General features: G+C 68.4%; 4 protein-coding genes across 5 annotated transcripts; 1 reads left to right on the forward strand and 3 right to left on the reverse strand.

The window, feature by feature from the left end:
* Positions 1-1,673: 1,673 nt before the first annotated feature.
* COQ10A (coenzyme Q10A) lies at positions 1,674-4,518 on the forward strand. Its single transcript, XM_068663547.1, has 5 exons — positions 1,674-1,843; positions 3,350-3,496; positions 3,586-3,778; positions 3,856-3,957; positions 4,047-4,518. The coding sequence occupies exons 1-5, from the start codon at positions 1,764-1,766 to the stop codon at positions 4,215-4,217; spliced, it is 693 nt and encodes a 230-aa protein (XP_068519648.1). The 5' UTR covers positions 1,674-1,763; the 3' UTR covers positions 4,218-4,518.
* Positions 4,519-5,644: 1,126 nt separating this feature from the next.
* Positions 5,645-11,375, reverse strand: CS (citrate synthase). The gene is made up of 11 exons (XM_068663535.1): positions 11,196-11,375; positions 8,547-8,594; positions 8,332-8,439; positions 8,188-8,253; positions 7,977-8,108; positions 7,707-7,895; positions 7,418-7,617; positions 7,006-7,135; positions 6,820-6,921; positions 6,539-6,748; positions 5,645-6,456 (listed from the first exon to the last, which is right to left on the reverse strand). Exons 1-11 carry the CDS (start codon positions 11,247-11,249, stop codon positions 6,286-6,288), a joined length of 1,410 nt encoding a protein of 469 aa, XP_068519636.1. The 5' UTR covers positions 11,250-11,375; the 3' UTR covers positions 5,645-6,285.
* An 807-nt stretch (positions 11,376-12,182) lies between these two features.
* On the reverse strand, positions 12,183-15,610 carry CNPY2 (canopy FGF signaling regulator 2). Its single transcript, XM_068663543.1, has 5 exons — positions 15,205-15,610; positions 14,342-14,457; positions 13,862-14,059; positions 13,543-13,639; positions 12,183-12,643 (listed from the first exon to the last, which is right to left on the reverse strand). The coding sequence occupies exons 1-5, from the start codon at positions 15,302-15,304 to the stop codon at positions 12,600-12,602; spliced, it is 555 nt and encodes a 184-aa protein (XP_068519644.1). The 5' UTR covers positions 15,305-15,610; the 3' UTR covers positions 12,183-12,599.
* Positions 15,611-16,007: 397 nt separating this feature from the next.
* Positions 16,008-26,725, reverse strand: PAN2 (poly(A) specific ribonuclease subunit PAN2). 2 transcript variants are annotated; one of them, XM_068663525.1, is made up of 26 exons: positions 26,583-26,725; positions 25,838-26,138; positions 25,145-25,314; positions 24,933-25,053; positions 24,773-24,850; positions 24,351-24,618; positions 23,843-24,185; positions 23,233-23,329; positions 22,466-22,585; positions 22,175-22,294; positions 21,975-22,103; positions 21,626-21,825; positions 21,204-21,343; positions 20,753-20,859; positions 20,155-20,253; positions 19,586-19,662; positions 18,950-19,091; positions 18,542-18,679; positions 17,854-17,913; positions 17,650-17,740; positions 17,415-17,572; positions 17,156-17,299; positions 16,792-16,971; positions 16,577-16,670; positions 16,276-16,473; positions 16,008-16,200 (listed from the first exon to the last, which is right to left on the reverse strand). In XM_068663525.1, exons 2-26 carry the CDS (start codon positions 26,117-26,119, stop codon positions 16,166-16,168), a joined length of 3,591 nt encoding a protein of 1,196 aa, XP_068519626.1. In that variant the 5' UTR covers positions 26,120-26,138; positions 26,583-26,725; the 3' UTR covers positions 16,008-16,165. The 2 variants fall into 2 exon arrangements, with proteins under 2 accessions (XP_068519626.1, XP_068519624.1); XM_068663523.1 differs by having other exon boundaries at positions 21,204-21,346.
* Positions 26,726-27,584: the final 859 nt, after the last annotated feature.

A 27,584-nucleotide genomic window follows, 5' to 3' on the forward strand; every position in this document is an offset into this window, starting at 1 on the left:
TGGCTCGGGGGGGTTTTGCTACGGGGAGCCAGGCGCCGGTGGCTCCTGCACATGGGACGGTGGCTTCCCACGTTGACTTGCCCTGCAGACACTGCTGCTTCCCTGGGGTCAAGATCTGGTCTGGGGCTTCCACATCAGGAGGGCTGGAAGCGCAGGCAGCAGGCACGCAGCGCGCTGCTACAAAGCCTTTGGAGTGAGCTGCAATGGGTTGAAGGCTCGCAGGTTGCTGGTAGGAGCTGTGCTCTCTCTGTCTCCAGTTCCCAGGGTAAAACCACCTGGAGCAGCCTCTCCTTGGCAGCAGCCCCCAAATCCACTTGATCACTGCCTGCAAGGGCCCTAATTACCAATTAGGGGCTGATTGTGTCAACAGGTGCTCTGCAAACCCTTTCTGCTGCTGCATTAATCTCTGGGCTGTGCCCCATGCTCTGAACTGACAGCGGTCCATGACGAAGGCGGCTCTGCTTCTTCCATCACAAAGTGCTAAAACCCCGCTGAGATCTCATTGCCTGCAGCAGCAGGTGAGCACCCTGAGGTGCAGCCCTTGCTCCCAAAACCCGAAACACGGGGTCTGGAGAGCAGCCACACACAGGGCCTGCTCTCCCCATCCCTGTCCCTGCAGCGCTGTGGCACCGCTCCCCTGCTGCCATTTTCACCGCTGCTCTTTGTGCCCCGTGCCTGCAAACACCGGGCCAAAGCAAAGCGCATCCCACTGCGGGCTTGGTGACCTGCCTGAGGATCAACCCTAACGTGAGGATCGTGTCCAACATCCCCCTTTCACACCACACCTGGTGCAGCACAGCCGGCGGCTCTGTGCCATCGCACAGGGACGCAGCTCTGCGGTGCTGGCCGGGCTCCATCCTGCCTGCCCTGGTGCTCCGCTGGGAGTGCCCGGGGCCTCTCCCCGAAGCTGCCAGGAGGAGAACAGCTCCTGGGAGCAGGCAGAGGCAGCACAGCTCCTGCTCCCAGGCGGAGAACAAACAGCTCCTGCTCCCGGGAGCAGCACGGAGCCGTGCCAGTGGCCTGCACCCACCCCGAACACAGCTTTAAGGGACGGGAACGTGGGAGCTGCTCCCTGAGCCGGACCCTGCGGTTCTGCAGCTGTTGGGCGCTGCTTTCGCTGTGCCCGTGCCAGCAGCGGGGGCACCTCGGGGCGCTGCAAATAACCCCGGGACGGAATCAGGTGGCCGGCCACGGGGACCCGGTCTTGTGACAGCTGCGGCAGCTCGGCAAGGGCCTGGGGAGCCGAGCTCGGGGCAGGAGGAGGAGGAGGAGGAGGAGGAGGAGGGGGCGGCGCGGGGGCTGCTGACGGTGCCCGGGCTATTTTGGTGTGCGCTGCCCCCGCTGCGCCCAGGTGCCCCCCGAGCAAGGTGAAATGGCCGCGGGCAGCAGCTGCTGACATTTCCCACCGCCCAAACCGAGCCCAGGCAGCGGCGGGGCTGAGGGCGGCCGGGGAAGCGCCCGGTGCCCGCAGCCCCCGACCCCCGCTGCCCACGGGCCCCGCGGGGAGGCCTCGGGGGAGATGGGGGGGGGGAAGGGTCCCGGCCCAGGACTACATCTCCCGGCATCCCCCGCGCGGCTCCAGGACTACAACTCCCGTCGTGCCCCGCGCGGGAGGCGTTGCCGCCGCCCCGCCCCGCCGGGCCGTGACGCGCGCGGGCTCTATGGCGACGCGGTGACGTCACGGGCGGGGGTGAGAGGTCACGGAGGCGGCGGCGGCGCCGGTGCGAGGGCAGCGGAGCCGCGTCCCGGCCCCGGCCCCGGTCATGGCGGCCCGGCGGCTCCGCGGCGCCCTCCAGCTCGGGGCCCGGCACCGGCTGCGGGCCGCGGCGGCCCCGCCCGGGAGGTGAGCGCCGGGCACCGGAGCCGCGGGAGCCCCGGCGGTGACCTCGGGGGCGGGCGGGGAACGATCGCGGCGCGGAGGGGCCCGGGAGGGGGGGCGGGGGGGGAGGCAGCGGGAGCTGCGGGCCGGGGGGGCACCGGGGGGGAGCGGGGGCACCGGGAGGGAACCGGGACCGGGAGAGGGACCGGGCCCCACCGGCACGGGGCGATCGGCACCGGGGGAGGGCCCCGCTCCGGGCGGGGGAGGGCACCGGGGGCCGTGGGCGCCGCTCGGCCGAGCCCACCGGGAGCCGCCCCCGGTGCTCCCGGGGCCGGGGCGGGGCCAGGAGCCCCCCGCCGGGCCCGACCTTGGGGCAGCGCCGCCCGCGGGGCCGCGTCCCCGCGGCGGGTGCCAGCCCCGGGCCGGTGCCAGCGCCTGGGGCCGCCCCGGTGGCCGCTCCCGGTGCCCTGACCTCAGGACACCCCGCACCGGCCCCGCTGACCTCCACACCCGGCCACCGGGACCGGGCACCCGGAGGAACCGGCGGCTCCTGCGAGCCCAGCCGGGTGCAGCAGCGGTGGCCCCACCGCCGGCCGTGCCCGTGCCCCAACCCCGGTGGGGGGGGGGGGGCACCGTGCAGGTGAGCCCCGGGCCCGCGCGGCACCGGGCAGAGCGAGCAGCGGGCACGGCCCCGGGCTGGCGGCTATTCTGGGAGCTCGGGGGCTGCCAGGAGCCCCGGGTGACTTCTCCTTGGCGCAGGAATGTCCCGCGGCTCCTGGGGGCAGCCGGGACCTTTCCTCTCCCTCTGCCGCCGCTCCTGGGGGAGAGCTGGCTAAAAATACCTGCGCTGCCCCGCGCCCGCTGGAGCGCTTCCAGCTGCGGCCGGCGCTGACCCCGCAGCTCCGCAGTGCCCGGGGCCTCGGTGCCCGCCCGGTGCTCGGAGGGGCTGGGGCCGGCTGCTGGGAGCCCAGGGCGGCACCACGGGAGGACCCCGCGGCTGTACCGGCAGCGAGACGCCGGGCACGGGACCCCGCTGCTGTGTTAGGGCTGGGCATCGCCCTGGGAAGCCAGGAGCGTGGCCTCCCCTCACACCGGGCACCGGCTGCGGCGCCCCGAGGGATGCAGCGGGGCCAAGGGGGGGGGACACGGAGAAGCTCCGGGCTGAGCCGGGCTCCTCGCCGCCTCCGGTGCCGTGGCGCAGGGCTCGGGAGGGGCAGCGGGGGGTAACGGGCAGTTGTCCCCGCTCCGCTGGTCCGGATTAGGTGTCCCCGAGGTCAGGTTTCCCCTGCCTTCCTTCTCTTACGCAAGAGCGGCTCTGGCAGCAGCCCCGGACTCCGCGCTTGGACTTCCCCGGCCTGTCCCCACTGCCCCGGGGTGGCCGGGATGGGGCTGGCCCTGAGCCCCCGACTCCCCTCACGCACCTCGGGACTCCGGGAGGGGCAGGGGCAGCTCTGGACGGTGCCCGGCCCCCCAGGAGGGGCTGCCCTGCCCGGTGCTGCGCCCCCCCCCTGACTCCCCCCTCCTGCCCAGGCACGCGGCGCTGTGCGGCCTCCGGCTCGGCCGGCCGGTGAGCGGCACCGAGGGGGAGCCGCGGCGCCAGCCCAGCCGCTCCTTCCTCAACCTGGCCGGGTCCTTCACCAACAAGCGCAAGGAGTACTCGGAGCGGCGCATCATCGGGTAAGTGGCTGCGGGACCCCCCCCCAAACCACGGGGCACCTTCCCTGGCCCCCCCCAACCCCGCTGCAGAGCCCCCGCTCCCCCCGCAGGTACTCCATGCAGGAGATGTACGACGTGGTGTCCAACGTGGAGGACTACAAGAACTTCGTGCCCTGGTGCAAGAAGTCGGTGGTGGTCTCCAAGCGGTCCGGCCACGTCAAGGCGCAGCTGGAGGTGGGCTTCCCGCCCGTGCTGGAGCGTTACACCTCCATCGTCACCCTCGTCCGCCCCCACCTCGTCAAGGTGAGCGTGGCCACGGTGCCCCCTCCCCTCAGCCCAGCCCCCTGCCCCCCCTGACCGGCTGCTCCCCCCCTCCCCAGGCTGTCTGCACGGACGGGCGCCTCTTCAACCACCTGGAGACCAACTGGCGCTTCAGCCCCGGCATCCCCGGCTACCCCCGCACCAGCACCGTGGATTTCTCGGTAAGACCCCGCTGGGGTGGGGCCCCGGCCCCGTGCCCTCACCCCGCACCGGGCGCTCACGCTGCCTGCTTGCTCTCTCTGCTCGCCAGATCTCCTTCGAGTTCCGCTCCCTGCTGCACTCCCAGCTGGCCACCGTCTTCTTCGACGAGGTGGTCAAGCAGATGGTGGCAGCCTTCGAGCGCCGGGCGGCCAAGAACTTCGGTCCCGAGACCCGCATCCCCCGCGAGCTCATGTTCCACGAGGTCCACCAGCAGACGTGAGGGCAGCCCGGCTGCTGCGGACTGCGCCAGGGCCCCGGGGCCGCTCGCCCTGCCCACCCTCTTAAATATTTATTTGAGTGCATCTTTGCTGCCGTTGCCTCGACTTCCCTCCCAGCCTCGGGGGCGAGAGGTGATGCTCCTGCAAGCGCGGGGGCTGCTGTGAGCCCCCCGGTCCCATCTCAACACCAGGGGAGCTGCGGCCCAGGGCCAGCCTCCCCCTGGTTGTGTAGCTGATTTTGGTTTTAAGTTTTGTTTTGTTTTAGTTCTTGGGAGCTCTTTTTTTTTTTTTTTTTTTTTTTTTTTTTAAAGAAAAAAAAAGAAAACTCTTTTTGTTCCTCATAACTCCTCTGCAAGGCCAGAGGGTCCCAAACCCTCTGCAGGGGTGGAAATGCTCCTGGGGCAGCTCTGCCCGGGCCCTGCGGAGGAGGAAGGTTGGTGCTGGCGGCGGGGGGAGCCCGGCTGGATGCTGCTGGGGAACACCAGGGGCCAGGGCTTGCCGGGGGGGGGACACCTGACTGCCAGGGCCCCCCCGCCCCATCCCCTGACTCTTCAGGAACGAAAGGGAAGGAGAAGGGTGCAGAGAGAGGAGGCGGCAGCTGGAGCAGAGCTGCTGCCAGCCCCTCGCCTGCAGCCGCCGCAGGGGGGGCCCCCAGCACGGCCCCCCCCCCCGGGTCCGCAGGGAGCGGAGCCGAGCCCCCGGCAGCGCCCGCGCCACCGCCAGACCCGACGTCGCACATTTGCACAAGTCGCACGCACAGTGGGGGGGGGACGGGGGGGCTTGCTCAGAACTTGCCCCCCCCCTTCCCCTCCTCCCCCAGCCCCTCGCAGCCCCCCAGCACCTGCCCCAGGGACCAGGATGGCCCCGGCCCGAGGCACCCCCTGCCCCCCCCCCCCCCCGAGCTTTCCCTTACCTTCAGTGTGGAGGATCCAGCTCCAGCAGGCCCGAACACCCGCTGAGGGGGGGCCCACCGGGGGCCCCCTGAGCCCCCCCCCAACCCCAGGCTCTTCCCCCTTGCCCCCCCCCCAGTTCCATCCCCAGCACCGAGGGGATCGTGGCCTTGCTGCCCGAGGAAGGACTTCTACATGCCAATAAAGAGCATTTTCCAAGGGTGAGCCCGGCCTCCTGGTCTTCATTTAGGGGCTACAGGGCTGGGAGGGGGGCAGTGGGCTGGGGGGGGGACATGCACTGAGCCCCCCAGGCCCTGAACCTGGCACCCGCAGGCACCACAAGCCCCCTGCTGCTGGTTTGTAGCGCTCCTGGGGGGCCAAGCACCACCACCCAGCCCCAGCAGGGACAAATGGGGGCCAGGAATCCACAAAGTGGGGGGGGAACCAGCCCTGCCCCCCCCCCCCCCCAGCCCTACAAGAACAGCCCCAGGGTCAGGGTCCTGCACCCAGCAGGACGGCTGGCGGGCAGCAGCTGGGGCTTTGTTAATAAAAACATTTATTTTGCATTTTTTTGTTGTTTGTACAGAACCGCCCAAAGCCTGCGATGGGCCGGGGCTGGGCCGGCACGGGGTGGGGGGGGGCCCAGCTCCGGCTCCGGGGGCATCGGGCGCGGGGATTCACACAAACACGGGGGGGGGGGCACGGGCCGGGGAGGAGTGTATCGAGGCCTTTCCAGGGAGAAAGGGGGGGCTGAGACATTCGTTCTTCACCAGCTGCCCCGAGGGCTTGAGCCCCACACTGGGGGTTGCGGACAGGAGTCTGGACTGAACCCCTCTCGGGGGGGGCACGGAGGGGGGGGGGGATTAAATGGCTGCGGTGGGGCAGCCCCACAGCCCTGCAGTGCCAGCCCCCCAGCAGCGGGGAGCCCGAGGGCTCCGTGTGCGTGGTGCTGGCCCAGGGCAGAGCCAACAAAGGGGCGACAGCCGGGAGGCTGGGGGGGGGTCCAGGCCCGGAGGGGGGGGCCCCTGTGCCAGGGCAGGGAGGGGGCACAGGGCGGGTGGGACCCCCGGGGCTGCCTCTGCCGCCCCGCAGCCGGAGCGGGGTTCAGTGCCGAGTCCGTCCCGGGGCCCGGAGGCGTCGTGGGGGGAGCAGCGAGCGCGGCCCCGTTCCCGTCCCTTTTTTACCCAGATTTGTAGCCCACGAGCTGCATCAGCCCCTTGGTGCTCATGGACTTGGGCCGCTCCAGGGGGAAGCCCAGAGCCCGGCTCCAGATGAGCTGCGAGAGGACGCCCAGGGCGCGGGACACCCCGAAGAGCACCGTGTAGTACTTCATCTCCTTCATGCCGTAGTACTGCGGGGGGAGAGCGGCGTTAGGGCTGGGCCCGGGGGGGGCAAGAGGGGAGCTTTTGGGGCAGGCCCGGCCCGAGGCTCACCTGCAGCAGGACCCCGCTGTGGGCGTCCACGTTGGGCCAGGGGTTCTTGGCCTTGCCCTGCTCCAGCAGCACGTTGGGGACGATCTTATAGAGCTGGGCCACCAGCTTGAACATGGGGTCCTTGGGCAGGTGCTTGAGGGCGAACTCCCGCTGGCAGGTGTAGCGGGGATCCGTCTTGCGCAGCACGGCGTGGCCGTAGCCCGGCACCACCTGCAAGGAGGGGGTCAGAGCCCGGCACGGCCCCGGCCCCTCGCCCCTCGCCCCCGCCGGGCCGCACTCACCCTGCCCGAGTTGAGCGTGTTCCAGATGAAATCCCGCAGCTTCTCGTCCGACACCTCCTGGCCCAGCTCCTTCTGCAGGTCGGTGAGCCACAGCAGCACCTCCTGCGGGCACGGACAGCGGTCAGGGGGTGACAACGGTGGGACAGACGGACGGACAGACAGACAGACGCAGACGGAGCTGCCTACCTGGTTGGCGAGGCCGTGCAGGGGCCCGGCCAGCCCGTTCATGGCGGCGGCGAAGGCGAGGTACGGGTCCGAGAGCGCGCTGCCCACCAGGTGGCTGGTGTGGGCGCTCACATTTCCCCCTTCGTGGTCGCTGCAGGGGGCGAGGGGCTGCATTAGGTCTCCCACGCCCCCCATCGAGGGTCCCCACAGCCAGAGGAAAGCCCCCCGCAGCATTTTTTGGGGGGGGGGGGGGGGGGCAACAACCCCTCCCCACCACGCTCCCAGCCCAGCACGGCCCTGCCCCAGGGCTCTGCACCACGCACCCGGTGCCACCCTGGAGCAGCCCGGGCACATCCCAGGACCTTGCCCCATCCCTTGCCCCAGGGCAGGGCCAAGTCCCCGCCTGCTCCCTTCCCCTGCCGCTCCCCGGTACCTGTGGATGGTGAGGTAGAGCCGCATCAGCTCGATGAACTGGGGGTCGGTGTAACCCAGCATGTTGGTGAAGTTGTGGGACCAGTCCAGGTTGGGGTCGATGGCCCCGATGCTGCTGCCCTCGCGGTACAGGTTGCGGTAAATCTTCGCGGCGACGCAAGGCAGCTTGGCGATCAGGTCCATGGCGTCCTCGTAGACAAACTGGGACAGACGGCGGTGAGATGGAGCTGGGGGACCGTGAGCCCCCGCCCCCAGCCCCGCACCGAGGCACCCGGCCCCCCCCCCCGTACCTCCCAGTACTTGACCCGGTTGATGCCCTCAGCGTAGGCGCGGGCGAATTTGCTCTCGCTGTTGAGGGCGGTGATGGCGGCGCTGAGCTGGGACATGGGGTGCAGGTTGGTGGGGAAATTGTCCAGCATGGTCACCACGTGGGAGGGCAGCGCGGCACGCTTGGCCCACTCGCGGGACACCCAGTTCACCTGCGGGGAAACGGGGCTGAGCCTGCGGGCTGGGGGGGCTGCCAGCCCACCCCCCCCCTCCCCGGGACCCCAGCACGTTACCTGCTCCTGGGTGGGCACCTCTCCCGTCACCAGCAACCAGAAGAGCCCCTCGGGCAGCGGCTCCTCGCCCCCTGCTGCTTTGGGCAGCAGCTTCTGGCACTCGGGGATGCTGTACCCGCGGAAACGGATGCCCTGAAAGAGCCCAGAGCAAGCGTCGGCCGCTGCAGCAACACCCACGCGAGGCGGACACCTGAGCAGGGCAGAACCCTACCTCATCGGGATCCAGCACCGAGGTCTCGTAGATCAGCCCCTTCATGCCCCTCATCCCGCCGTACACCTGGGGAAGGGCGGAGGGAGGGGGTTACCCCGGTGGCGCAGCCCCCCTGCGGCAGGACGCGGCCCCCCCCCCGCTCACCATGTCCACCGTGATCTGCCCAATGGCCGTGCTGCCGTGCTGCTGCCTGAAGTTCTTGATTTTCGCTTGCTCCTTGGGGATCATGTTTGCAAGGACGTCTTTCAGGTTCTGGGAAAGGGGAGGGAACCGTGAGCCCCGGTGCCTGTAGGGGGGGGCGACCACGCACCCCTCAACCAGCTCCGGGAAGGGCTGCCAGCCGCGGGGGCCGCTCTTACCGTGGCAGCGCTGGCGTGACGGGCGGCGAAGAGGACGCACGGCGCATTCTGCGGGAGAGCAGACACAGGGGCTGAGTTACCCCGGGTCCCCAGCGCCCCCCGGCTGCCCCATCCCGGGCAGGGGTTCAGCCAGGCGAGCACAGCCCCGGCCCCGGCTGTCGGCACCAGGGCGCAGCTCCTGCGGCAGGAGCAGCCCCGTGACTCCGGGAGATGGAGATCTCCGGGCTCGCAAGGACGCTGCGCCCTGCAGCCGGCGCCTTCCCCGCCCACCCGCGCCGAGATCAGACCCAGCAGGTTCAGCCAGGCACCGGGGGGAGGCCGGAGCGGGGCCTCGCTCATGCTCGTCACGTACGGGCCCCGCTGCAGAGCGGGCTCCGCGCCCCCCCGTGCCCCTCTGCGCCCCACCGCCGGCCGCCTCTCGCTTCCTCCTCCCGGCACAGAGGAAGCGGCGGCACGTGGGAGCCGGTGCTGCCGGCAGAGCCCAGCCAGGCCGACGTTACCGCAGGTTTCCTGTGCGGGGGCTCAGCATGGTGTGTCCTGGTGTGTCCCCCCCCCCCCCGCCAGCTGGGCAGGCATCCAGGGAAAGCCAAGCTTTGTTCCTTGCCCGCGCGCTCCCAACCGCGGGGACTCCGGCCGGGCAGGACGCCCTGACGCAGCCCGGCAGCACCGCGCCGCCCTCGCCGCACCCTGCCCACGGCAGGGACACCGGGGACACCGCACCCAACCCACGGCTGCCCCCGGGTCCCCCCGGGCACCCTGCCCGCAGCAGCCCTCCAAGCAGGGGTGCCCCTGCCCTGGGGAGGCCCCAAAGACCCCCCCCCGGGTTTCCCGATGGGATGGGGCGTTCGGACCCGCTGCGGTGCCCAGGGCAGCCCCCAGGCTCCGTGGCTGGGACCCCCGTACAGAGGGGGGGGGCCGGGTGCGGGGGCTGAGGGGGGGGCCCTGCGCCCTGCATAACCCCAGGGCCCAGCCCCAGCAGTGCGGGGCCGGGCAGGTTTTGCAGCTCTGGGCCTGGGCCAGGCCCCCCCCGGCACAGGGCCAGCCCCCCCCCCCGGTGCGGGGCCGCTGCAGCAGAGGCAGATCCATGACTCGCTTTTTCCACTGGCTCCCGGGGGGGACCCGGTGGGGCTCGGGACCGCATCAAACCCCACGTCCCGCAGCCCCACACCCCTCAGAAGCCCCCCAGCCCAGCACAGGGGGAGGGGGGGCCCAGCCCCCCCAGCACGGCTGCGCGAGGCAGCTGCAGGAACAGGCGGCACCCGAGAAGGGAAAATGCCGCCGGGAACAATAGAGGCAGAACCAAGCCCAAGGTCAGGGCGGCTGCTGCGGGGCTCTCGCTCGGCCCCCCCGCGAGGAACGCCCCCGGCCCTCAGCCCCCCCCCCAGCCTGGGGGACCCACGGGACAGCCCCGGGCACCTCCGTGGGACACGAAGCCCCCCCGCAGGCTTTTAGGGCTGAATCCGCAGGGCCGTGTCCTGCAGCAGCAGGGGGTTGGGCCCCCCAAAACTCTCCTTGCCCCCCCCCAGACCCTTTCCATGCCCCCCCATCGGGGTGTCAGCTCCAGCACCGTCACCAGGCGGGTGTCACAGCGCGGGGGCCGCGGTGCCCCCCACCTCTGTGCCTCCGGGGGGGTCCCGCTGCACCCCCTGCCCCCCCCCAGCACCGGGGTGGGGGCACCCTTGCGGCCGCGTCCCCGGCCCCGCCCGGGCCGAGCTGTCACAAGCTCAAGGTCACACGTGCGGGCGGCCGGGCTGACGGCCACGGGCCCGCGGCTCCCGGCATCGCCCCCCCCCCCCCCCCGGCTGGGGAGGGGGCGGCCGTGGGGACCCCAACAACACCAGCCCCGGGGTGGGGGGGGGGGGCTGGAGGGGGAACCGGGGGGGGGGTTCTCCGGTAGCACCGGGGCGCTGGGGGGTGCCTGGGGGGGGCTGAGCTGGGATCCACCGGGGGTTGGGGGGGGGCTGGAGAACACCGGGGGGGGGGTGAGGAGGAGGAGGAGGAGGAGGAGGAGGAGGGGGGGGGGGGGGGGGGGAGGAAGGCCGCGGTGCCTCGGCTCAGGCCGGGAGGAGCCGGGCCGGGATTAGCGCGCAAAGCCACCGGAGGCCTCCCCCGTTGGGCACCGCTGATTAATTAGGGAGCGCTAATTAGGGAGCGCCGAGGAGAGGCCGGGGAGCTGAGCAACCCCCCCCCCTTACCCCCCCCCCCCCCCAACCACCACCACCCCGGGCGGGGCCGGGGCCAAGTCGGGCACCACAACACGGCGGCGGCGGGCCCAAAATAACGCCCGGTCGATAACGGCGCCCGTTACGAAACGGCGGGGCCGCGGCCAAGGCCGGAGGGGGGGGGGGGCACCGGGGGGGGGGGCACCGGGCAGAGCCCCCCTCCCCCCCCCCCCTCCCGGCTACCTGCGGAGCCCCCCCGGGAGCACGGAGCCGCCCCCTCCCCGTGCCCCCCCCCCCCCCCTCCCGGTGCCGCTCAGCGCCACGTGCGGCCGCCGCCGCGGCCCCTTTAAGGCGCCCCCCCCCCAGCATCGCCCTTTTAAGAACGGGCCCCCCCCAACGGTCTCATCCCCCCCCCCCCCCTCCGCTTCCACCCCGAGGCGGCGTCGCCCCTTTAAGGCGCGGCGGGGCCGGGGCCGGGCGCCCTCACCTTGGGCCCGCGGAGGCGCGCGGCCGCCCGGCTGCCGGCGGCGAGGAGCGTCATGGCGGGGCCGGGAGCGGGGCCGGGAGCGGGAGCGGGGCCGGAGCCGGGAGCGGGGCCGGGAGCGAGCGCTGAAGGCGGCGGCGGCGGCGGCCGGGGGGTCCTCAGAGCCGCGGGCGGGGCGGGGCGCGGCGCGGCGCAGGTTATTAGCATAGCCCCGCCCCTTCCCGCCCCCTCGCTGGGCAGGGCCGCTCGCTATTGGTGGGGCCGCGCCGCGAGGGGCGGGGCCATGCAAATGAGGCGGCGGGGGGCCGGGCTATAGGTGGCTGCGGCGTTCGCCTGATCTGGGCGGGGGGAGGGGGGGGTGGCGAGGCGGGGGGCCCCGCCCCGTGACGTCACTGAGCGCCGCGTGACGTCACCGAACGCCGTGTGACGTCAAACCCCTGCCACAGCCGTTCGGGTGGCCCGGCAGCGCTCAGCCGCGGTGTGAGGCCGCCCTCTGACGTCAGCAGGCAGCCAGCCGTGACGTCACCGGGGCTGTGACGTCATCACAGCAGGAGGCGCCCAGCAGGCAATGGGCGCCAGGCTCCGCGATGACGTCACAGATCAGGGGGGGAGGGGGCGGGGCTGGGCCCGGCCGGGGGTGACCCCAGGGCATTGCCCCCGGGCGGTGGCACCAGGGGACACGGCCCTGGGCCGAGGTGACGCCACCTGGGCTGAGCCCCTGGGCAGCACCCAAGGGTGCCGGGGCCCCGCGGCCACCCCGGGCCGGGTGACACGGGGCCAGGGGCTGCTGGCACCACGGCCAAGCAGGCGGGAGCCACGAGGAAGAGGAGCCTGAGGCATGGGAGGCACCGCAGGGACACGGCGGCCACCCCAGTGCCACCCTCGGTGAACGGGGACACCCCGGGGACACCTTGGGGACACCCCGGGGACACCCCGTGCCCACCCTGGGGCCGCGCGCCCACCCCCCGAAGGCACAGAGGGAGCGAGACCTGCCCGTGCTGGGCCCCATGGCTCGGCCGCCGCACGGCCCCGTTTATTGCCCTGCAACCAGGAGGGGGGCTCCCAGGATCCAGCCCTGGATGCCTGAGACCCCCAGGAGCCCCCCTGGTGCCCCGCGGCCCCCGGCAGCAGCGGAGGAGCCTCTGCCTGCGGCCTGCCCGGAGCCACGCTTCAGCCGCCGAAATGTTCCCAGAGGAAGGAGGACGGGTCCCATCCCACCGTGCCGCAGCGGACGGGCAGCGAATAAATAGGATGAGAGAGCACCAGACCGGGAGAGGCGACGGCTGCACCCGGGGCAGGGCCGCCCGGCCCCCGGGGCAGCGGGGACGAGGTGAACCGAGAGGTCGGGGGCATCCGGAGGGAGCCCGGCACCGGCGGAGGGGTCGGCACAGCCCGGGGCCGTCCACGTCACAGCTCGTCGTGCGGGATGTGCAGCGCGTGGTCGCACAGGTCTGCGGGGACAAAGGTGAGCGTGCTCAGGACACGGCAGAGCCCCGTGCGCAGCCCCCGCCGGCGCCGGTTGCTGCCGTTAGCCCGGGCGAGCCATGCGCCCAGCGCCTGGGCCGTGACCCGCGCCGGGGACACCTGCGCTTCCCCCCTCGGTTCTGTGGTTAATGAGAAACGGAGGCGCTGCGCCGGCGCTTCCCCCGCAACCTGGGTGCCCCGGGAGCAGCCGGCAGCGCTGCGCGGCCCCGCGGGACCGGGTGCTGCCACCGACACGTGTTTGGGGCACAGCAGGGCCCCACCCTGGTGCCACGGGGCAGGTACCGCGCCACGTTCATTAATAAAGGAAGCACAAAGGTCGCAGCGTGCCCTGACCCCGCTGTTTGCAGGCCAGAAATAGCACTGCGGGAAGGGAGACGCTGTGGGACGGGCGCCCGGCCATTGGCTGCGGGGGGAGCCCAGAGCCGGGGCAGCCAATGGAGCTGGTGGTGAAGCTGCCCTGGTTCTGCCCCAGGCAGCGTGCCAGCCCAGGCACAGCTCCCAAAAAAAGCCGCAGGCAGCTCCCTGAGGCGTGGGGCCGGCAGCACAGGGACCGACAGGCACGCCGCTCCGCGGGGCTGGGGGACGGCAGGATTTCAGGGAGAATCTCCGTGCCCAGAGCTCACGGGGCAGCGGCGGCTGCTCGGGGCATCAGAGCCATGGGGGAAACCCTCGGCCTCCAGAGCTTTGCTCCAGAAGAAGCCTGCAGAAACCTGGCTGGAGCAGAAGGCTCCAAGCATGGGACTTGGAGAGGGACAGGCCTGAAACCTGCCCAGGCAGAGGTGAGCTTGGAGAGGGCTCTGAGCACCCCGAAGAACGCTCTGACAGCCAGAGAGCCCCAGCCCCAGGACGGCCCAGCCCAGCTCACCCGTCCGCTTGCTGCAGAGCCGGTCCTTGACGTTGTCAGCCTCGTGGGACAGGAACTCGATCAGCTCGTCCTCGTACTCCTCGGCAATGCTCTCACACTGCAATGGTAACCGTGGGGGTCAGACGACACCGGCAGCGCCCACCCGGGGGCAGCCTCTGCTCCCCCAGCCCCAGGAGGAGCCAAAGGAAGCAGCTGGGAGCAGCCGGTGGGACCAGCTCCATCCCTAGAAGGGCTGCAGCCGCCACGTGTGGGGAGCCATGGCCTAAGACATCCACCAAGCTGCGACAGCCACCCCGAGGACCCAATTCCCCACACGCACCGCAAACTTCAGACTCGAAGCCACATCTCCATCAATTTTGACCCCCGAGAGGTCCATCTTGGTCCCATCGTGGGAGATGACGCGGACGTAACTTTTCCGGTGTGTAGACGGATCCACCTTCTCTCCGTATTCCTTCATCTTCTCGCACACCCGCTCCAGCAGCTCGGTCAGGTGCGCCTCCGAGCGGGCGTAGGGCACCTGCGGGACGAGCATGAGAGCAGCGGGGTCAGGCCTCTGAGCACGACAGCAGAGCCAGAGCACTGGGCCAGCGCCTCCCCTGCGAGCCAGGGAGCTCCGGGAAAGGCTGGGATGTCCTGCAAGAAACACGGCTCAAAGCCACGCAGAGCCCTCAGCGTGGGCCCAATCCTTCCCTCATCTCCCCCGCTGTGCAGCTGCTGCCCCAGCCAGCTCCGCTCCCCCCATGGCCCCAACCCAGAGCCCCCCTGCAGCGAGGCAGCTGCCCGCCGGGACGCTTCCCACCTCCACAACCGACTGGCTGCCATCGGGGTTGATCCGGAACGAGCCCATCTGGATGGTTTTCCTGGGGTCCACCTGAGCAATCTCCCACTCCAGCTCATCCACCAGCGCCCGGCACGCTGCGGGAACGCGGACATCAACGGCCCAGAACCGACAGCGTTGGCTGAGCCCCGGCCCCATCAGACCGGTGGCGGGGAGGGCCCGGTGCAGCCCACACAGGACAGCAGCCATAGCGGCCCCCTGGGGACACCCGGCTGCCCCCGGTCGGGGTGACAGAGGGGAAGCAGCAGCCGTGCTGGGCGCTGAGCCGGTCCCAGACGCTGCTGAGCTGCCCCCTCCCTCCTGTCCCGTCTCTCCCACCCCGTGCTCTTTCCTCCTGTTCCGTTCACTCCCATCCCATTCTCCCCTGTTCCTCCTGTCCCATCTCTCCCATCCCGTCCTGTTCCCTCCTGTCCCATCTCTCCCATCCCATCTCCTCCTTTTCTTTATCTCCCATCCCGTTCCCTCCCATCCCGCCCCGTTTCCTCCTGTTCCGTTTACTCCCATCCCGTTCCACTCTCCCCCGTTCCATTCTCTCCCGTTCCTCCTTTCCCATCCCGTCCCCTCCTGTCCTGTCTCTCCCTTCCCACCCCCTCTCCTCCTGTCCCGTGTCTCTCATCCCGTCCCGTTCCATTTCCTCCCATCCCGTTCCACTCTCTCCCGTTCCTCCGGTCCCATCCCTCTTGTCCCGTTCCTCCTGTCCCATCTCTCCCATCCCGTCCCGTTTTCTCCCTCCCGTCCCATTCCGTTCCCGTTCCTTCCCCTCCCTCGTTCCTTCCCCTCCCCCCCCGGTCCCGGTCCCGGTCCCGGTCCCGGTCCCGTCCCACCTCCGCAGTGCAGGTCCTGTCCCCGCCGGGCACACACCGCCGGCAGCAGCGCAGCCAAGGCCGCGGCGAGGCAGAGCGCGGCTGGGCCCCGGCCGCTCATCCTCGCTGCCCCCGGTCCCCCCCCCACCGCCCCGCACCGCCGGGGCCCGGCCGAGCCCGTTCGGCGCTGCCCCCCCGGGGCTGCCCGCGGCGGTGCCTGTCCCGGCGAGCCCCGTGTGCCCGGCCGCAGCGGGGGAAGGACGCTCGGGGAGGGGAGCGGCGGGGCCGGGCGGGGCGGCGGGGCCGGGCGGGGCGGCGGGGCCGGTTGGGGGCGCGGGGCCCGGTTCGTGGGGTCGCGGCGGGGCCGCTCGGCGCGCAGGCAGCGCCCGGGGCAGCCCGCGGAGAGCTCCGAGGGCCCCGGCGGGGACAGGTCCCGGCCCGCGTGGCGATCGGCCCCGGGGGCGGGGCTTGTGGAGGACACGCCCCCTTCTGATGGAGACCCCGCCCCTTCCAGCCGCCCACCCATCCAGGTGCTGGCCACGCCCATTACGCTGTTGGCCACACCCCCGCCCCATGACCACGCCCCCTGCTGCATGACCACGCCCCTTCCATTGGCTGGTCCCGCTGTTGGCCACGCCCCTCACCCCTTTGGCCACACCCCTCCTTCAGATGGCCCCGCCCCCTCCTTGCCAGCCCCGCCCTCTCCCAGTGCTGGCCCCGCCCCTCCGCTGTTAGCCCCGCCCCCTCCGCGTTGGAGGCCCCGCCCCCTCCCGGTCCTGGTCCCGGTCCCGGTCCCATCCCCGCAGCAAGGAGGAGGCGGCGCGGCAGGGCCCGAGGCTGCTTTATGGGGGTGCCCGGGCCAGCGGGCAGAGGGGGAGCGGGGCCGCTTCCCGGGGCTGCCCCCTCCCGGGCCCACCGGGGCAGCCCCGCTGCTGGTTCCAGTCCCAGTCCCGAGGCGGTGGCGGCGCTGGGGGGGTCCCGGTCACAGCGGCAGCACGGGGGGGAACACGGCACCGTCTGCCGGAGACAAAGCGGGGTGAGGGGGCGCGGGGAGGGGGCCGGGGGGCGACGGGGGCTCCCGGGGCGCCTTACGCTTGGGGCTGCTCTGGCTGTCGGGCTCGGGCACCTTCCAGTCCAGCTTGCGGCCCTTCTCGTACAGCGCCTTCAGCACCTTGCGGAAGTCGTCGGGCTCGCTGCCGCCCTGGCTCAGCTCCAGGTACTTGCGGTAGAGCTGCAGCGCCGTGCGCGCGTCCTCGATGCTGTCGTGGGTCTCGCCCTGGATCTTCAGGTCTGGGGGAACAGAGCCCCCCCCGCCCCGGCTCGGTCAGGGGGAGCAGAGCCCCCCCCACACCGCCACCAACCCCCTCCTCGCGCTGAGGACGCCGCCACTAACCCAGGAAGTACCAGGCGAGGAAGCGCAGGGAAATCATCCTCTTCCTCGGGATGTGGAACAGGTAGACGGTGTCGATCACCTGGTCCTTGGGCACCTGTGGAGTACAGAGGGGGCTGCTAAGGGCTTAACCCATGGGGGGGCGACCCCCAGGGTGACCGTGGGCCCCCAGAGCCTCCCCCAGCCCATGGTCGGGGAGGGGGCCTGAGCGCTGTCACCATGAGGTTGATGACACGGAAATCCTTCTGCAGCCCGTGGCCCACGAACTTGACGCCCACGTCGATGAGGAAGCGCAGCTTCAGGTAGGTGGACTTGAGCGTGGTGAGGTGCTTGGAGGAGATCTTGGCGTCCAGGTCTCCGGGCTTGATCCCGGAGTACTGAGTCAGGTAATCCACCACCTGCAGAGACAGGGCCCGTGCTGGGGGGACTGAGGGCTTCACCCCCACCCCATTTCCCCTGAGAGCATCCCAGGGAGGATTCTGACATTATTCTGGGTGCCCCTCCACCGAGTGGCAAAGCAGCCGGGCTGCGATGGCCCTGTAGGGCTGGGGAGCTGTGCAAAGCCAGGCAGCAGCCCCCTACCTGCTCCTGCGTGGAGATATAGTCATCAATGAAGGGGACGCCCTCGTTAGGGCCCTGGCCCCGCACGCACGTGATCCTGGCCACCGACATCTGGCTGGGCTTGATGGTGGACTTGGTCCCGTCACTGCGCAGCTCAGCCTCCTCCTGCGACGGACGGGAGGAGAGCTCAGAGACCGGCAGCTCCTGCAGTGCCCGTGGGACCAGGGGCACCCCAAGGAGCTGCCCCCGCCCCGTTCCCTGCCCCCGGGAGGGACCTGACCTCATTCAGCGTGACGAACTCGGCATCCAGCCCCACCAGGTCACCCGCCTGCGGCATCTCGCTCAGCATCAGGGGGATGAAGGTGGCGTGACACTTGCGCTGCTTGCGAGCCAGCGAGGCCTCCGCCAGCAGCACGCTGGCTTCGATGGGGTTCTTGACTGCAGGAAAAGGGGAAGGGCGATCAGCCGGGAGCCCGTGTCACTGGCCGCACGGCCACTTCCACCCAGACACTCACTGACGAGGTTGTACTTGGCGTTGAGGTTCCTCCGGGCGTAGTAGAGGATCGCCGGCACCTTCCAGCTCATGTCGAACTGCACCGCCTCGCACTGTGGGGAGGGGGGGGCCGTGCAGGGACCTGCTCCTACATCCAGCAGGAAACCCCCCGCACCCCAGCTCGACTCGAGGCCAGGGCAGACCCCGTTGCGCCCCAGGCACTCACCTTATCCACGGGCTCGATGAGGAAGTCGTTGAAGAGATACCACTGCTGGTGCGTGACCCCCTGGCAAGAGACACTGCATCAGGGACCCTCCCCCACAGGCGAAGGCAATGACTCCTCTACCTCTTTACTGGGGAAAGAGGGGTGTGACAATGCCATATGGGAACTCCCGCCCTTCCTGAGACACTGTGGGGAAACCCCCACTGGCCTGGGTGGTGACGAGCGTACGCGAAGCTCTCGGGCTTGGACGGGCACTCCATGGAGATGCAACAGATAACAGGGAGGGATGAAGTCTTGACATACTCTGGGAACTCCTGGTTTGAGCATCTCCACCAAATTAAAGAACTGCCCCGACCAACCCCCTTTCCTCTGGAAGATGATGTCACAGCCCTTTTACCTGGAACCACAAGGGCAGGCTGGCAACGTGCCTGTGAGGGAGGAGGAACTAGCCCAAGTAGGGGTGGGAAGAGCACTTCTTCAGCCCTCTCATCCCCATAAGGTGCCTGAGAAGCACTTGCCTGTTGAAAACTGCCTGACATCCTCAATAAATCACACTCAAAGCCTTACTAAGAGACCTAGGAACGGGTCAGTTAAACTACCCACTCCCTAAGCGAGCTCTGGGCAAGATCTCCTGGGCAAGGCAGGGTGCCCAGGGTGCAGGGCTGCTCCCACAGGTCCCGCAGCTCCTCACCTCCTTCCGCTGGTGGTAGGTCTCTCCCACCTTGATGTGCCCCACCAGGCTGCCCCCTGTGCGGGAGTCCAGGATGTGGACAACGGTGGCCATGAGGTCATAGACGTACACTGAGTCGGGGTCATCGGACGGGCTGAGCTGCAGGAGGAACCAGCCCCAAGGGAAATGCCCGATCTGTCCTCCATGCAGCTCCCAAACCTCCAACCCAAACCCCCGCGCTCAGACGTGCAGAATTTTCCAGGCTGGCCATGCGTGAGCCACTGACAGCTCACCCGAGGTGTCTCCAAGTCAACCCCTTTATCTCTCGCCCACAGACACTCAGCAGAAAGCGGTTGTGAAGCAGTTCTGCTCCCGCAGCCCCACGTGCACGTGACCACGCAGCCCCAGAAGGATCTTGTCAGCCTTTACCTCATCGCTTTCACTCCAGTTGCAGACGTCTAGCTCCTTGTTCTTGGTCAGGCTCATCTTGATGGCGTGGGGGATCCAAATGTTCTTCAGTTCCTCCACAGAAGGATACGAATGCCCCGTGTCGGGGTTCCCCAGTTCCTTCCTGCAAGGAGAATCACGGAAGGCAGAGCGGGAGGGAGTCACGAGATGCCTCCTAGGCCAGATTCTCTGGGGGCAGGATCCGCACCACCCAAGCCACCCGTCAGCCAGCCTGTTCCTAAACCTTCCACGGGACAGACAGGGAGAGCCAGAGCTGCACCACAGCTCCCAGCTGCCTAGAGCAGGGCCTTGGGAAAGGCAGCTGGCTACGTCAGCCAAAAAGGCCCTATGAGTGGTGCTGGGGCTTTTGTCAGTCCAAAAAGGGATGGGGAACAAGGGCTGAGGGCTCACAGGGGTATCTCAATGCCGTGCTGTGCAGAGCACCCCTGCAGGATCGGTCTCAGAGCAGCAGTGAGACTGTTCCAGTTTAGGGCCCACAAGAACTACAGATAGGTAGGTTATCGAATTCTCATTATGAAATGAGAAACGGCCCTGAATTCCCCAAGGCTGGGAGGAGCAATGCTCAGCTAGAGCCGCCACCCCAGAACAGTCACCTACCACTCTCCAAGAGAGATTTCTTTGCCTTTGGTGATCTCAAAGCCTCCTCTCCTCATCATGGCTCTCTGAAACGCATACTGGCAACGAAACACAGGGAAGTGTCAGCATGGAGTGACAGGCCGGGCTCGGGAACACGTGGGTGACAGCCAGACCAGCAGCAGGGAAAAGACAGGGGCTGTAAAGTCAGCGACAGGGAAAAAGACAGCAAGGGAAACCCAACTGTCCACCGGCTCTGCTGGGCCCGTGCTCTGGGAAGCAGGCACCGCCTCGTTGCTCCTAGGTCCTAGGGGGCTGGGGGAATGAAAGTGTGATTCTACTGCAGTCCTGTCAGCTTTGCCACGGCAGGAGGGCTTGTCTTTTCCGACTCCAAACGCACAGCTCGTGCTACAAGCATGACCAAATACCAGCATGTCCTCTGCAGATAAAGTATGGTGCTGCTTGGGTGGAGAGCAAGAGACTGTTAGAGACAGCGAGATCACAGGGAAAACACCTCCGCAGAACTGGACACGCAGCAAACCCCGTGCGCCAGGGAGAACAAGCCTGCTTCTGCCCCAAAGTGTCTCCCCCACCTCAGCCTGCGTCTTCCAGAAATCTGCTTCCTTGGAGCTGTTCACCTCACAGTTAATGACCAGGACGTCTGGCAGGCAGCGGATATTCCGGGTCTGAACCTGCAGAGAGAGCGGGAGATGGAAGCAGGGCAGCGCTGAGAGCCCTGGGGAGGCTCACAGCAGGATTTGGGACAGCCCGATCCTCTTCCCTCCCCCTCGCCTTTGCCTACAGCACCGCCTCCCCACAGGCTCCTGGCGGTCAAATAAGGGAAACCGAGGCAGGGAGCAGGCTCCCGCATCCCCAGAAGCTGTCTCAGAACAGGTGTGCTTGGCTCCTGGGGGCTTCCCCCTGCCCCGGGGGTTTCAGCTGGGATCTGCATGACCCACAAGCCATGTTCCAGCACCACGCAGCCCCAGCAGCCCAGGGAATACCCCGCGCCACGCCGGCTTGCGGGCCAGGCTAGGAGCGGAATCTCCTGCATCCGCTCAGGAGGTTCCCCACTGACTAATGGAGAAACTGCCCCCGCTCCGCCCGAGGCATGGGGCACTCACACCCCTCTCCCACACCCCCTCGCAGCTCACGGAACGCCACGCGCCCCTGCTCCGCTCCCAGGCTCACCGTGGGCTGGTACTTCTCACAATTCTCACACCAGGCCTGCGTGTTCTGCTCCAAGCAGATGCTTCGCTTTAAAATTTGGGCAAACTCGTAATCTTTGACTGGCTTTTCTGAAGGGAGAAAGGAGAATAACGTCACCTTCCAACACACAAATCTTTACCAATACAGCTCAGCCAAACCTCTGGGGTTTTCCTCATAACCACCAGGGAGAAGGTCAACCCCCAAATCTGCCTTTCGGTAGCCAAAAGCTCAGCTGGTTGGAGACCCACCGCTCGGCCTCGGCTGCCGGGCCTCCCACAGCCAGACAACTGCAGGAGGTCATCACTGCAGGTGTCCCTCACCTGGAAAAATCACATCTCACCCACGCAGATAACGAGCCCTGCTCGGCTGCCCTGCCCCAGGGGAAAAGCAGCAGCGTGGCAGCTGCCAAGCCCTGCCCTGCCCTGCCCGTTACCGGTGCTCTCGGGGTAGGAGAGGGTGAAGAGCAGCGTGGAGGACACGCGGACGGTTTCCTTGCCGCAGCGACACATGCTGCAGTTCTCCATCTCGCAGCTGAACAGCTGCCCAATAACCGAGTCCCTCGAAGACCCAAAGCTGCTGGAAAATAAAACAAAATAAAATCTGGGTTAGTAGGATCCCAGCGATCCCTGCAGAGCAGGGCTGGGTGGTACTGGGGGCTGACCACTGGGGATCCACACAGCCCTGCCTGCACAGGGCCTGGGAGGGACAGGGCTCAGATCCTGCTGTAGCCCACAGATCTGTGCGCTCTCCTGCGGCACCCGGAGCAGATGTAGGCGGCAAAAAAGCTCCTTCCTGAGGGACAGATGGAGCCACTGAGAGCCAGACCCCCTCCCCGCCCCCAGGCCAGGGAGTTACCTGCTGCCAGCCCCCCGATAGGCCTGCGGTCCCTCCTGCTCCTGGGTTTCCTGGTGCAGCTGAGTGAGGATGAAACGGTTCCAGCTCTGAATCAGCCGCCCCAGGTTCACCTTCCCTGTGGCTTCATCCGAGTCAGCCAGGATCAGCCCCAGCGCTGAAGCCTCTGGGATTGTGCGGAAAGCCCGCAGGAAGTTGCTTCCCTGGGGATGGGGCAAGAGCGGCATGTCACAGAGATCAAATGACAGGAGTTTCCATGCTGGCTGATGCCATCTCCTGAGAAGCCAGCACCACCCTGCTCCCTCGTGCTCTCTCCCTGCTGCTTCACAGCACGCCTGGGCCAGCCACTGACCTGGCAGGGGTCTCCTCGGGACAGGTCCAGCATGTGGAAGAGCAAGCCCAGCTCGCAGCCCAGGCAGAACTCCTTCTGGCACAGGTGGTTCTGGACCAGGCAGCGGACCGGCTCCAAGAAATACAGCACCTGGCAGAGACGGGGCTGTCAGGAGCGGTCCCAGGGCTGGGGCAGCCTGGGCAGGGCCGGGCATCTCCCACCTGGATCATGCAGTTGCAGTAGGCATTGGGGATGTGGGGCTCCAGGCCTGCAAACAGCGTCTTGTTGTAATGCTTGAAATCGAAATCTTCCAGCCCCAGCTTGGAGTATTTGATTGTGACCTGAGGAGAGACGCAACGTGCCAAACAAACGCCCTCCCGTGGCACAGGACACCTGCAAAATGTCTGTGTCTCCCCACACTGGTAAGCTGGTGCTTGGGCCCACCACGGGTTCTTTGCCAGCCCCCTCCCCGCCGTGGCCCTGGGAGGCTACTGGGAGCCCTGGGAGGCTACCTTCCTGTACTTCTTGGCCACCATGTAGAGGTGTGGCTCCTCTTCTCGCCCAATCGGGGACTCGGGCACTTGGTTGAAGCTGTCAAACTCATTGTCTGCTTCTTTTAACCGGTAGGGGATCTGCGAGGGAGAAGAGAAGGAAGAGCAGCTGAATCCTGAGGTGAAGCACCACGCCACGCACTGACACGAGCGACTCCTGGGCTTTCCTGCCTCCCCGAATGAGCAAAGGAATAAACCAGAAGGGAGTGGGGCCCTCCCTTAACCTGCACGAGGCCTCCACACCTTCCTTGTTACTAGGGACTTATCACTGTGGGAAACTACAGCAGCGCTGCGGGCAAGGACAAAACACAGCAGTGTTTTCCCAAGGACGAGGGACGTGCCCTAAACCTCCGGACCGGACAGCTCAAACCCTTCCTACCGCAGGGCGAGTTAGCGAGGGACCGGGCCTCTGGCCCGACAGGGGGACTCCAATGCCGAGCACTGGTTCACCCTCTGACACTGCGGCAGGAGAGCTGCTGAGCCCAGACCACGCCTCTGCCTCCTGGCACATCCCCAGCCAGAGAACTGCCCCTCCCAGCCCTGTCCCGAGCCCTGCAGAAAGCTCCGAGGTCATTTAGCACAAGCAGGAGCCCCGTCCTTCCCCAGACTGCACCAAAAGGGTGCAATCCCAGAGGCAGCAAACCCCTGCCCCGACCTCAGGGCAGAACCCCCCCGAGTCCTGCGCAGCTGGGCCCTGGGGTGCTCAGCCCCCTCCTGAGAGCAGGTACCTGGTTGCGGAGCTTGGTCCTCGGGTTTGGGGCGTAGCCAATGAACCCCACCTTCTTCATGGTACGCAGAATCTCAGGATCTACTGGTGGGGCTCGCCTACAAAACACGCCAGCACTCAGCGGCTGCTCCGTTTGGCAGCATCGCTTCACAAGAACCTTGCTGGATGCACTCAGGGACCCACCGGTGGGACACGACGGTTCCTCCCCCTCACTCACTGCCCCAGAACCTCAGGGTTCATTTTCTGCCACTACAAATTGCTTGGGCTCCAGCACAGAAGTGCCGAGCACAAGCGTTTAGGACAGGGCTCAGGCAGAGAGAAAAGAAAAGCGCTTCCACACGTGCAGAAGGAAGCCAGGGCCGAACCAGGATCTCCCCCCAGGACTGTGAAGGTTTCACCGTTCCCTGCTCCCTTCAGCCCTGCCCATTGGTTTTGCTGTGCGAGGGGGAACTCATCGCTCATCTCATGTTTTGCCAGCCACGAGACGGGAAGCAGAGCCCAGCTCCTGCCCCCGGGGGGCGCCCAGCTGCCCCCAGCCCCGGGCGGGAGAGGATCCCTGCTGGGACCAGCTTTCCCACTCCACTTTTTACTGGGAGAGACCGGCAGATTACCGGGGTGCGGGAGCCGAGTTTGCAGCAGGCCAGTCCGAGAGCAGCGTCTCGCTGGTGAGCGGCACGGGGATGAGTGAGAGCGGCACGAGGTCCTGGTTCCAGTCCAAGTGGGGCAGCGTGTCCACCATGCAGGGCAGGGCAAAGTCGGTCTCCCGGGAGTAGGCGTTGAAGGTGACCTCCGGGGAGTCGGCCCAGAGGTGGACGCATCCCTCCGAGTCGCCGAACGCCAGGGCCTGCTTGCTGGCCGAGACGTCGAAGGTCATGATGAGAGGCCCCACGGTGTTCACGTGGAAGATGTCGGCCGGGTTGGCGAGGCCGGTGGGCTCGCAGAACTGGCACTGACCTGCAAGGAGCAAGACAGCATCAGGGAGCAGGACGCCGTGACCCCAGCACACCTCTCCCTTAGGGGAGCGCCTGGCTGGGCTCAGATCGCTCCGCCAGCTCCGCCCCGCGGGGGTTTGACGCTGAGAAGGGGCAGAGAGGAGGTGAGGGACGCGGCTTCGCCCACCTGTCTGGGAGATGATGGCCAGGCGGGAGGTGTAGGTGGGGATGAAGCGGAGGAAGAAGGGGTCGATGTGGACCTGCAGCGGGGTGGTGGCCCGCATCATGCGCAGGTCGTACACCTTCAGGAAGCGGTCGCAGGCCAGGCCGTTCATTCGGCTGGAGAAGCCGCAGGTCACCAGCAGGTTCCCGTGGACATCAAAGTCGGACAAGCTGCCTGAGTAGGCATCAAATTCGTGTTCCACCACAAACGTGCGTAGATCCCGCAAGGAGACCTGGGAGGGTAAGAGAGGGGGGTGCTGGGCGCACAGCTGCCGGCCACCTGGGAGCCCTCTGAGCTCTGCGAAAAGCCAGAGACCGAATCCAGGGCACCCCCACGGGGAACCCGACCATCAGCGGGGCTGCCAGGCAGGATGGTGATGGCGTTACCTTCCCCGAGGTGTGCCCACAGAAAAAGAAGCGGTTTGATTGCCTCATGATGGTGATGCCGGGTACCTCCACGGTGTACTGGGAGGGACACAGAACAGGGGGTGAGCGGGGCTGAGCACCCGGACAGAGCACCCGCAGGACGCGGTGCCCCAGGCCGCACCTTCTGCGTCTCCTGGACGGTGTTGAGGTCTATCTCTACCACGTGGTTCTGCAGCCCACCAACGAGCAGAGTGCTGCTGTCCGTGAGCAGGAGGCTGTGCATGTCCTCGGAGTCATCCATGCTGCAGAGGAGGAGAGAGGACAGAAGCTGGGACCTTCTCTACCGAGCTGGGACTGTCCCCTCGTTCCCAGCCACCAGGGCAAAGCACTCACAGGTAGTCAAAAATGATGAGGCCCCCCCGTGACATGTACTTCAGGTTGGTTTTGGTCAGGAAGAGGATGCCGTTCTCCAGGCTCTGGATCTGCCGGATGTCGTCACTGCTGTTCACTTGGAAGGAGGAGTAGCGCTCCAGCGTGGGGCCAAAGAACGAGGTGGCATGGCCCTAAAAGCAGCCCGGGACAGGCTCATCAGTACCTGCCCTGGCTTTGGCTGGACGTGACACAGGCAAACATCCCTCTGCACCAGTTGGGTCGAGGCAGGCTGAAGCCTGAAGGACTCCCTGCCTCTCTGTGTCCCCAGAACTACGGAAAATTGTTCAGACTTTTCCCTCGTAGGCAGACACGAGTAAAGAACCAAAAAGCTCCACTGTCCCAAGACGTCAGGGCAGTAAAGCTACTTGGGAAACACCTGCAGGCAATTTGGTAGACAAATAAGCCCGAGCGTTTCCCGTGTTCCAGGACGCATCAGCCACTTCCAGCCACAAACCCCCTGCATCTGCGCAGCACACCTCCCAGTTTCCAAGCTGACCTTTCCAGCTATGACTCAACCCAGCACCACGCCGCTCTCCGCTCGCAACCACCTTGTTGCAGCGTTCGGGTCTCGGGCTGCGACACCCACAGAGGCACCCGCGCTGCTGGCAGCCCCCTTGCACGCCTCGCTCCTCACAGCAGCCCCGAGGCACCTACCCCGTGGTTCCCAACCCACAGCATTTCTTCGTGCAGGTCAAAATGGGAGACGGAGACGGGGACGCCCACTTCAGAGACGGCGGTGTGCAGCTCGCTGTACATGCCCTCCACGATGTGCACCGAGTCCGGCACCGCGATGCCCTCCAAGGGCACCCCCTCGGCGTCCAGCTCCACGTTCTGCAGCAAGCTGGGGTTCAGGTGCGGGTCCAGGACGGGGTCGAGCGCGGGGTGGAGAGCGGGAGCATACTCGGCGAGGGAGGGGTCGAGCCCTTCAAAATTCATGGTGAAAACCGGCGGCTCCCTGCGAAGCAGAAAAGGAACTGAGCGGCTCGGCCAGAAACACCGAGGGCCCGCTTCCTAGAAGCGGCCGCACAGGCACGGTGACTCCGGCCGGTGGAAAAGGCGGCCGGAATCCCCGGTGAGCGCAAGGTGCGCCTCCGCCGGCCGCGGACACGGGCGGCACCGAGCCCACGCACGCAGCCGCCCCCGTGAAGTCCCCTCCCGGGACACACTCAGCGCCCCGTCACGGCCGGCAACCGCCTGGGGGCGAGGCCGCGGCGCCCCGGGCCCGCCGACAGCAGCCCCGGTGCCCCGGGGGCCCCCCGCGGGGAGCCGGGCCCCGGCCCCGGGCGGCTCCGGTGCGGCGCGGCGGGCCCGGGCCCGGCCTCCCGGGGCCGTCCGCACCGGGAGCCGCTCCCCACGCCCCCCCCGCCCCCGCAGCCCCGGGGCCGCCGCCCGCCGTTACCGAGCAGCCCCCGGCGGAGCTCCACCGGGCCGCCGCCGCCGCCCCTCCTCCCGCCGTCGCTATGGCAACCGCGCCCCCCGCTCTCCCGCCCGGAAGCTCGCCCCGCCCCCCCCGTGAGGCCGACGAGCCAATGGCAGCGCGGAGAGGCGGGCGGTGACCAATCAGCGCCAGGGGGAGGCGGGACGAGGCGGGCGGCCCGCCGGACGGCGCGGCGGAGGGGACACAAAGCCGCGGGCGGACGCGGCCCCCGACGGCGCCGGGCGGGGGGCTCGGGGTCCCCACGGGGCCCTGCGGACCCCCCCCGGACCCCCGGGTGCCGCAGGAGTCGCAGCCCTGGCCCGTCCGACGGCCTCCCGTAGAGTCCCACGGGGTCCCCTGGTGTCACACAGCGACCCCTGACACCCCACGGGGTCCCACGTAGTGTCCCGCAGTGTCCCACGGTGCCCCGCAGTGTCACACACAGGGTCCCACAGTGTCCCACGGGGCCACACGGAGCCATGCAGCATCCCACAAGTGTCCCACAGTGTCCCACACGGTGTCCTGCAGTGTCCCACGGGGTCCCCTGGTGTCACACAGCGACCCCTGACACCCCACAGTGCCCCACAGTGTCCCACGGTGTCACACACAGTGTCCCGCGGGGTCCCACAGTGTCCCACGGTGTCCCACGCAGTGTCCCGCAGTGTCACACACGGTCCTGCAAGTGTCCCACGGGGTCCCACAGGGTCTCGTGTGGCCCCACCGTGTCCCACACCGCCCCACGGGGTCCCACGGGGTCCCACGCAGTGTCCCGCAGCGTCCCATGGGGTCCCAGCGGGTCCCACGCAGTGCCACACACGGTGTCCCGCAGTGTCCCACGGGGTCCCCCCGTGTCACACACCGACCCCTGCCACCCCACGGGGGACCCACGCCCCCCCCACGCCCCCCAGCCCAGCACATCACCCCCCCCACTGCCCCCAGCCCGTGCCACAGCCGCTGTTCTCCCACCCCCTCCCGTCCCGTCCC

This window comes from Anas acuta, chromosome 29 (assembly GCF_963932015.1).
Source record: "Anas acuta chromosome 29, bAnaAcu1.1, whole genome shotgun sequence".
NCBI lineage: Eukaryota > Metazoa > Chordata > Aves > Anseriformes > Anatidae > Anas > Anas acuta.